This window comes from Solanum dulcamara, chromosome 8 (assembly GCF_947179165.1).
Source record: "Solanum dulcamara chromosome 8, daSolDulc1.2, whole genome shotgun sequence".
NCBI classification, from domain to species: Eukaryota; Viridiplantae; Streptophyta; class Magnoliopsida; order Solanales; family Solanaceae; genus Solanum; species Solanum dulcamara.
In genome coordinates this window covers 33925883-33936520 of record NC_077244.1, presented here as the reverse complement: position 1 = coordinate 33936520, position 10638 = coordinate 33925883, and the positions used below count along the sequence as shown (strand labels likewise).

Genomic DNA, 10638 nt, shown 5'->3' with positions numbered 1-10638 from the left:
ATCGTTTTCACTCTTTGAACTATTCTATCCTGCCTATAACTATTCAGTTTCATGTATTATCAATTTTTTAATTTTTAAATGCGCTAAATAATAACTAAATCAATAAAATATTTTTTTTATCGATTTTTGATCCTTAATGGTTCGATTTACGATTTACAATCATTAAAAAAATGCTCATAAAACAAACATACGACTTTTTCCATAATCTGATGCGACATGACAATAATGTAAATTTACATAATGCTCATAAAATAAAAGCAATATTAAAACTTTACAAGTGCAATACAAATACAAGAATTAGGACAATGATATGAAGTGAAGGCTTAAGGGTAAATGTAGTAATTGATAAAATATTGATATTAATATTTAATATTTATGTAGGGATATAATAATAAATTACCATAGTCTTAACTGATTATCGATTTACCTAATATTAAAAAATCAAAACCAAATTGATAAATCCTCGACATTTTCAAAAAAAATAAATTGTTCACATTCCATATTATTTATAAGAAAAAAATTACAAAAAAAGAAAGGAAAAAAAAAGTGCATGATATTCCAAAATTGTCCATGCTCAAGAGGTAAAATTACCACCAAAAGCATATTCTTCTGTACCGACGAGGCCCAATCACTACATATATACACCCCCTCCACTCCGAAACCCTAAAACCTCTTTAATCGCAAAGGGTATCTCTCTGCCTCTCTGATCTCACAGCCGAAACACACTTGGTAAACCTCTTCCCATTCTTTTTCACTTTGTTCTGTCAAAATCTTGTTGCGATTTGTGAATGCTCATTGCTTAAATTTTTTCTTTTTGGTGAAGGGTGGACAGGTTTCAACTGTTGTGTGGCCATGGCTCTGGTAAGTTGCGTAGGTCTTGTTTTTTTGTTATGATTCCGATAGATCTGAGATTTCAATATGATGAATATATTATGAAGGATTTCATCTTTATTGTTGGTTGCTGAATATATTTGTATATTTCGTCTTTTTTGGTTGTGGGTTTTTAGATTTTTCTTGATGTACTACTGTGATTTATTTTGACAAGTTCATCTGTGTATGTGCGATCTGTATGTTTTCTATTGTCTGTAAGATCTAAGCGGAGGTTAATTATTTTTGCTGAATTTTTACATATGCGTATACCTATTGGCTATTTGAATTTGTCTTTGAATGCCTCTATCTTTCCTGTTGTTTGGAAGCAGGAAAGGGAATAGAGTAAAACATGATTTTTTTTATTTTATTATAACTGATAATTGAGGTCTTGCAAGCTGATTTTCAAACTTTTTTAATCACAGAAAAAACACCGTTCCAATAGATATAATAAAAGAGAATTTATGCTTCGAAGTGTGGTGATTACAAAATGCTTTAAAGATGCCCAATTTTATACCTCTTACCTGGTGGATTTAATGTCTTAACTGAAATACTAAAATTTAATCGTCTTCATTATGTTTGTTGCAGATTTTGCACTCAACAAATAACAACAAAAATGCCTCAAAGGCACTCATTGCGGCTGAGTACACAGGTGTTAAGGTTGAACTTACAAAGGATTTCCAGATGGGTGTATCAAACAAGACACCTGAGTTTCTTGCGATGAATCCAATTGGAAAGGTATGTTATTCTTCTGAATAGTATAGATTTGATTATTTCATGTGCTTTACAGGATTTTGCTAATCTAGGTGCGTCCTTTATCTTATAGGTTCCTGTGCTTGAAACACCTGATGGACCTGTTTTTGAGAGCAATGCTATCGCACGCTATGGTCAGTCCATGTCTCATTTTCTATTATTTGACTTCTCATCCTATAACAAGAGATAACTGACATTGACATTTACTAATTCACTTAGTTACCAAAACGAAACTCGACAATCCTCTTTATGGCTCTTCATTGATTGAATACGTAAGTATTTTAAGTTGATTTGGTTTCTTAGTTTCATTCATTTAGCAGTTACATTTTCATTTGTGAAATTCTTATTCCTCTATTTATGTCTGCGCTCCCTTTGATAGGCTCAAATTGAACAATGGAATGATTTTTCTGCCACTGAAGTTGATGTAAACATTGCACGATGGCTTTACCCACGCCTTGGCTATGGTGTATACATCCCTCCCGTATGTATCCTACTATGCATTATTTTTTTTTTCCTGAGCCATTAGAAGCAGCTAACTCAACTGACTTTCTTCTTGTTTTGCTAAAAGGCTGAGGAAGCTGCAGTAGATGCATTAAAGAGAGCGCTTGGTGCTTTGAACACCCATCTTGCATCTAACACATACTTGGTTGGACATTCAGTCACATTGGCTGACATCATTATGGTCTGCAACTTGAGCATAGGTTTTAGGATGATAATGACCAAGAGCTTTACCAAGGAATTCCCACATGTAGAGAGATATTTCTGGACTGTGGTTAATCAGCCAAATTTCTGCAAGATATTAGGTGAGGTGAAACAAGCTGAATCTATCCCAGCTGTGCAATCCAAGAAGCCTGCACAACCTGAAAAAGCCAAGGCTAAGGAGGAGCCAAAAAAGGAGGTTAAGAAGGAAGAACCAAGTCCTGTAGAGGAGGAAGCAGCACCCAAGCCTAAGGCAAAGAATCCTCTTGATCTCTTGCCTCCAAGTAAGATGATTCTGGATGATTGGAAGAGGCTTTACTCCAACACCAAGTCCAACTTCCGTGAGGTTGCTGTTAAAGGTATTCGTTTTTTCTGTTGTGTTACCTATCTTATTATAAGTTGAGAGATTTTTTAGCATACTTTGACCGTCAGGAGTCATTAAATGATATCTATATTTGAAGTGAGTGTTTAGTTACATTATTTCAATCTTCTTTAACCTGCAATCTGTCTGATGGAAGGATCCAGAGATCTGCTCTTTCTATAAAAAGAATCACTAGTCTGCACAGAAGATTTGATATTCCAACTATGTTTGTTTTGCATAGAAAGATATGGGGGAAAAGGTCTGTTTATATGGCTTCTGCACTGCCCTTCTATTCAGTATTTTAATACTAATCTAATAATTATCTAATTTTTTGGGGGGAAGTGTGTGTATAAACCCAGTTAATATAGACATGAATTTTCTACTTTAGTTAAACGCTTGAGCTGTTCCTTGTCAGAATCTTACCCTGTAGCATTCTTGTTCTGCAGGTTTCTGGGACATGTATGACCCCGAAGGATATTCTCTCTGGTTTTGTGATTACAAGTACAATAATGAGAACACTGTTTCCTTTGTAACCTTGAACAAGGTTGGTGGTTTTCTGCAGAGGATGGATTTGGTACGCAAGTACGCTTTTGGTAAGATGTTGATTGTTGGTTCTGAGGCCCCATTCAAGGTGCAGGGGTTGTGGCTTTTCCGTGGAAGGGAAATTCCCAAGTTTGTTATGGATGAAGTTTATGACATGGAACTCTATGAATGGAAGGAAGTAGACATCAATGATGAAGCCCAGAAGGAGCGGGTTAGCCAAATGATTGAAGATCATGAGCCTTTTGAGGGACAGGCTCTGTTGGACGCGAAGTGCTTCAAGTAAACAACATTGTATTGGATTCAGCAATGTTACGTTTTGCCCGAGGCTGTAGTTTACTCTGGTTTTGTCCTCCCAAATTTACTTAGATTCTTGTTTTAAACACTATCTTGTCTTAGAGAAACTATTGTCTTTGCAGCGTGTTTTTTAAGTTATTGATTTCACATAGTTCATGGGACATTTGTTGGTTGAATTATGTTATCCTTTTTCTAGTAAAGCAGTTTTGACAGCCAGGTGAATCACCCCTTCTAGAATTGCTAAGTTCTATGTAGGCTGATCAACTTTGCTTGATTTTTGTTGAAGTATCTTTTTTGCTATTGAAGTTATAAGACGTTGAGCAGTCTACATAAAAGGCTTTGGTCTAGTGAAAAGTTTGCATGTAAACAACATGATGTGTGGTAGGTTTTAATTGCAAGTCCCAAGTTCTGAGTCGCCCAAATTTTGAACCTTGTTTCTTTCAGATTCGCTTCCTGCAGAACAGTATATGAAGAGTCTGCAAGTCCCAAAGGTTTTTTTGGTTATGGTCACTCAGTAAAGGTCGAGCTGAGACTGTTCTAGTCCGTCAGTTGGTTATTGTTACGGGAAAAAAAATAATATATTTACCTTTTACTGTTTGGTAGAAGACTACAAGGTAATATTTATTGTTTGTCATATTTGTTTTTGGATATGTTTGCCCTTTACCATCCCAATTTGGGGCACCCGAAATATTGTCAAGTCTCCTGTCTGATATGAATATATATTTTTATTCTAGTTAAAATTTGCTCAATTTTATTTATTTACCCACCCGATACTATATCTAGTTATACACACATGTAACTCATCAACCAACTCCAAATTTTATTTATTCAAAATGTTTACCTGTAAATATTTGGAGTATTACTACGAGGTACAGAAAGGGAAAGATTTACCTTAAATTTGTATCTGATGAACTCTTTCTCTTTCAGCGTGCTTCACACTTTCTCTCTTTCTTCTCCATCTTGAAATCGATTGATCGGAAAGAGAACAAATTTTGAAATTCAAAATTGTAATGAATGAAGTAACTGTTGTGATTGAGGGAGTGAAAACATGAAGAGATTGAGGGAGTGAGCATAGGAAGAGCGAAACGTGTATTTGGGAGTTGAGAAGTAATGTATCCGGATGAGCAAGGTTTTGGAGGAAAAAGAGGAATTTTTGAAATATTTTAAAATGGTAGAAAATATGATAAATAAGGATGTGTAGATAGGTAGTTTTTTCTATTTTTAACTCAAATCAAATTGGCTATACTATGTGATTTCTAAAAAATCTACATACTTTTAACTATTTTTTCAACTCTATTAAAAAATTCTCAAACCCAGCCCATCTCTATTATTTGCAGCCCAATTCAAAAATTCTCAAACCCAGCCCAACATCTTCTTAATCCCTGACACTCCTCACCTCTCACCTTCGGCAAAACAACGAGGAATGTCATAAATGATCCTTAAACTATTGAAGTAGGTTTAAAATAGTTCTTCAACTATATATTTATTCGATTTAGTCTTTTAACTATTCAAATAATTTTTAGGTTTGGTCTCTTAACTATACACTTATAGATTTTAGTCCTTTAAGTATTCAAAAATTTATTAGATTTGTTTTCTGCCTAATTTTTATACAAATAACTTAGGTTTATATTAATGAAGCTCATACCTCTATGAAATTAAATTTTTAACCAATTTTTCGGTTGTTTCTCTCCTCCTACTATTTTTTTCACCTCAAATTACTCTTATAAAAAAACCTTTAAAATAAAATTCACGAGAAAAAGAAGATATAAGTCCTGATTTTCTTAAATGGATGATAAAATGAAGCATTGACAATCCATTTTAGGAGTTGCCAATTTCAGATTTTATTGAGTTCTTAACTTCAGTTAGTTTTGAGCTTGCAACAAGTTCAAAAATTTCAGGGAGTTCGAGATCACAACAGTTTTTAATTTCAGCTAGTTAAAGATTTTAACAAGTTTCGGATTAAAATTTTCATTTTTGCAAAACTTCTCTGGAAAACAAAAGAAAATACTAATTACTACTTTCTGTTTTTTTTTTTCGAGTTCTTTGTGGTGAATCATTAAAGAAGCAATCCTCAATTCTCAAGGTCTAAGTTCACTCCTTTCCATCTATGCATTGTTTTTTTTTTCTTTTCTCATCTCTAGTATTTGATAAGTGAGGCTATGTTTTATATGTGTAGCAGTATATTGTACTCTTGATTTAAGCTTTTGTTGGTATTGAGCATTTAGTGAGAACGTATATATTACTATCTATGATCAAGTATTTCCTATGTTTAGTTTATTCTCCGTTCATAGCTCTTTACGAAAATATCCTGATGACATCCTGTGAAATACAAGGCGGCTCAAATACATGAGTGATCTAAAGTTAAATTTGAGCGCAAATCTTAAATTTTAATTCTATTTTAATAAAGTTTTTTATAATCAATTCATTTAATCTTTCTTGAAACATATAGTATTCTAGATTTTTAAACTTCGAATAATATTTTCCTTTTATATAAATAGTTTATATTTTTTATAAATAATGCTTAATATTTATTTTTTAAAAATATCTATAATATATTATTGCTTTAAAAAAAAAAATGAGGTCCCACAAATTAACGAGGGATGTTCAATATGAACATTAGAGTTAGAGGATGAACTTTTTTATAGAGTTCGTCATTCTATACTTTCTTTTTTCGAAACTTGGAAAGCTTCAGTTTTGTCTTTTTTACGAGAAGAGATTAAATTGAGATAATTTTAAATATATATAATAAATTAGTTTATAATAAATATAATCATGTTTTATTTACATAAAATATAGTTAAAAATCATAGAAAATATACCGTGACTATACAATATAGCTTGCAAAAGTCATAGAAAGTATATACTGATTATACAATATAGATTATATATACAGGAGTTATATACTGAAATACACTGACTATACAATATAGATTACTTATATAGGAGTTATACACTAAAAGGGCAGCCCGGTGCACTAAGGCTCCCGCTATGCGCAGGGTCCGGATGATACATTCTGAATATACATTATGATACATTCTATACATAAAATATACACTAAATATACACCAAATGACCATCTTTTTGGTAATTAAATGACCGAATGGCCATCTACTATAATTATACCTATTTTTAAAGTAAACTTTACCAAAATCTCATAGTGAAAAGACTCAATTACAATGTATCCCTCATTTTTTTTAAATTACCCGATTTCCTTTTGTTTTTAAAAAAATTTCTGATACATTACTTACTATGCTGATACATCAGGTTTTGGGTGTAAAATAATTAATGCTGTTGGGTTATTTATGGGTAGTAACGTAAATCAAGTTATAATTGATTGTTTCAATCAATTACCGTGCTAATTAAGGCAAAAAATCCTTTTAAAAAAAACAGTTCTGACTATGAAGAAAAACTCAAAAACAGAGCATAAGTTCTAACAAAAAAATCAATCCAAATTTTGAGTTTCATCAAGCGAATCAAGATGAATATCGTGATACTACTGAGACATTCTGGAGATTGGCAATCCGAGGTGAGTTATGAACTATACAAAAGTTCTGACTATGAAGGAAAACTCAAAAACAGAGTATAAGTTCTAGCATAAGTTCTGGGAAAACAATTCAAAAACTTACTTTCAGAATGTATCAGATACATAACAATTTCTGTGTATCTGATACATGTTAATATATTTTTTTAATTTTACCTATCATGATACATCATAACATTATATATATAAATTAGTTCAATATTTTTTTCAGATATACTGTTGATTTTGTAGAGTTAATTTTCGTTGGTTAATATTCATGATACATACTGATACATACTAAGTATTATGTATCAAGTAAAACAATTCAAAAACTTGCTTTCAGAATGTATCGGATACATAACAATCTCTGTGTATCTGATACATGTTAATCTTTTTTTTATTTTACCTGTCATGATACATCATAACATTATGTATATAAGTCAGTTCAATACTTTTTCCAGATATACTGTTGATTTTGTAGAGTTAATTTTCGTTGGTTAATATTCATGATACATACTGATACATAGTAAGTATATCTGATACATGTTAACTTTATTCAAGAACTGAACGATGTTATACCTAAATTTGTGTGTGTGTGTTTTGATCCATCATCACTAAGACAAGCTAATATTTCCAGAAGTGTGTTAGCATATTCTCATATATAGTTTGAGATAGCTATCGACCGTAAAAAGTGAAAACATTGATCTCCAAATGAGAGCTGCCTATAATTGACTTTTTGAAGCAAACGAGAATGTTATTTGGTGTTTGGAGCTGCAAAAATATGGAAATAACAGCTTATACAAAACATACTTTGGGTAGGAAATTCGAAGATATCTTAGTATCAAACACAATGAAGTGTTCGAGAATGAAGGTACACACCAGTTATTTTTTTTAAAGTAGATATCTACTTGATACATAGTTGCTTGATACATAGCTATATGATACATTAGTTCTGTATTTCCTGTGATCATTATTTCCTGATACATCAGTTCTGTATTTGATACATCAGTTCTGATACATATCCGTGATAATTATTTACCGCTGGTTGTTGCTTCATCAGAATATCTTTATTCTGTTTATGAGTCAGGTATAAGATACATTGTGTGTCTTGAAAGAAAAACATGCAATTGTGGCAAGTTTCAACTAGACGAGATACCATGTCCACACGCAATTGCAGTGTTGAAGAGCAAGAACATTACAGACATGCACCCATACTGTTCTGATTACTACAAGCCAGAGGCGTTGGCAAATACTTATCAATATCTAATGGTTCCAATGCCAGATAAAAGTCAAGTTTTTCGATATCAATTTTTCTCGGATTTTTCGAGTTTTTTCGGGTTTTTCGGATTTTCATAGTATCTAATAAAAAGCACAGAGTAGTGCTTCTTAAAAAGAGTTCTAGTACAAAATATCAACATATAAGATGGAGGCAGAACACTGTTTGAAGTTTTAACTTTATAATATAACTTTATAAGATGAGCTTTTTTTGTATATTATTTAGATGGGCTTCTCAAGTCCAAATCTAAATGTAAGAAAGAAAACAAAATTATGAAAATTTAAAAAAAATATTTATAAATTATATTTTAATAAATATTTTTATGTATAACATAATTTAAAAGTAGTATATCTATAATCGGGTCGGTTTGGGTTCGGTTTGACTTTTTTTAGTTAAAACCAAACCAACCCTATAATAATCGGATTTTTTTTCCAAACACCAAATCAAGTCAAACCAAACCACTAGTCTGGTTTTTTTTCCGGTTTGGTTCGGTTTGTTGGTTTGGTGCGGTTTATCGGTTTGCCCTGTACAATCCTAGTTCTACCTCATACTCTACTTTTCTTGAAGGTTTATTTTTCAAATTGCTAATATGTTATATTATATAATGGTCACTCCCAAAACTTGTCCCAAAAAGAATAAGCGTTCATTGCAAATATAATCCGACTTTCTTTGTTTTCAGAGTCGATCTCACTAAGAATATCAAAATTTTCTTTCGTGCCATCAAGAATATTAATGTAATTATTTTTTCAAGAATTATTCTTTGTGTGTATTTTATATGAATTTAGCATAAAAGTAAAATAAGAAGAGATGATTGAACAATCAATAAATTACATACTTTTCTTTAGGAGTAAACAATCTAGGATGATGATTTCATCAGTTATCATAATGAACTCAAAACATGCTTACTACAATCGCGTTGAATTATTCTCTATCGATCATAAATGTTTTCTCATCACAATTATCTATGAACCAATTGTAGTGATATTCTAGCATTATTCTCTTACATGAACCTAAGCTAACTGATTAATTTATTCACTTAAATTACATCAAAACTTTGGTATTTCTACCCTTCACTTAAAATTCAGGCATTAATCTCTTAATACTTAGAAGTGGTGTTGTTCAACTAAAACTTAATTCCACCATCCCTCTCAAGAACAGTCAAATAACCTGACATGATTAATTGAGGGTCCTTCAATTAACTACATGAAATGTAATCGAATAAATAAAGATAGAAAAGAACGATTTAATTATAATAAAGTCAATCACTAGTTCACCCAACAAAAGGATCCATCAATCATCCTAGATAATAATCAAGTTACTCACAAGTGTTTAAGAACGATATCATAATTTTCATAATGAATAAATAAAAGAAGTAGAAAAGAATGAAACTCTAGGGTGACTTTCAATATGCCGACTTTTTTCCTTGTTTTTACCTCCCAAGAAGTTTGTGTGACCCTTAAATACCAAGTTAATACTTTATTTATAATATGCACAATAATCCGAGGACAAAAATATCCTTAAATCTAAAAGGACACTAAACTAAATTTTGGTCATCCACGGCATGGACTTGATTGCATGTCCGCACTGCGTATGACTGAATTTTTAGAACTCCAATCTTGCATCTTGATCCATGTCTCTTCAACTGGTGAAGAGCGGGCCTGATAGCGTGCTACTTATACCTATTTGTTGCAACCTCATAATTTTCTTCAATTTTTTATGTACAATTAGCTCTTGACTTTTCGACTCTATGTTGATCACTTTCATTGGACTTCTACTCAAACTTCGAAGCTCCAAACTAAGTCATCTTTTGTTCTAAACATGCTTATTAGCTCTTGTTGGTGTAATATTCCACATTTATAATAAATAAAACTTAAAAAATATAATTAATAATAAATAAATAAATTATTTTTCAGGCTGATGCACGAAAATCTTGCTCTCTTTAAGTAGATTAAAGCTCTCTGCGACATAATCTACATCGATCTAGCAATATCTCATTTGACTTGTCCCCTTCAGGATAAAACAACCCACAATTTCTTACAACTCAAACAACTCCGGATCAGTTGAAGAGTCCAACGCTTCACCAAAAGAACACCTTCATTCAACATATAATTACTCTTTTTTTATATAGAGAATTTCTTGAAGACTTGAGATATTTTTCTTTGTCTCAATTCTCTCTTTCACTACACTAATCTTAACATAAACACAATATAGTACTCCTCATTTTTTTCACTCTATATTTTCTTGTATATCTCTTGTTGTAGACTATCACTATTTATAGGGGAGGAAATCTTCCTTGCAATGAATAGGAAGATAATTGAATAGTTAC

The 10638-nt window shown here is 31.8% G+C and overlaps 1 protein-coding gene across 2 annotated transcripts; it reads left to right on the top strand.

Moving 5' to 3' along the window:
* The first annotated feature begins 630 nt into the window (after nucleotides 1-630).
* On the top strand, nucleotides 631-3739 carry LOC129899028 (elongation factor 1-gamma 2-like). 2 transcript variants are annotated; one of them, XM_055973777.1, is made up of 8 exons: nucleotides 631-729; nucleotides 824-861; nucleotides 1456-1605; nucleotides 1694-1754; nucleotides 1840-1892; nucleotides 2000-2101; nucleotides 2189-2678; nucleotides 3127-3739. In XM_055973777.1, exons 2-8 carry the CDS (start codon nucleotides 853-855, stop codon nucleotides 3504-3506), a joined length of 1245 nt encoding a protein of 414 aa, XP_055829752.1. In that variant the 5' UTR covers nucleotides 631-729; nucleotides 824-852; the 3' UTR covers nucleotides 3507-3739. The 2 variants fall into 2 exon arrangements, with proteins under 2 accessions (XP_055829752.1, XP_055829753.1); XM_055973778.1 differs by having other exon boundaries at nucleotides 658-729; nucleotides 833-861.
* The last annotated feature ends 6899 nt before the right edge of the window (nucleotides 3740-10638 follow it).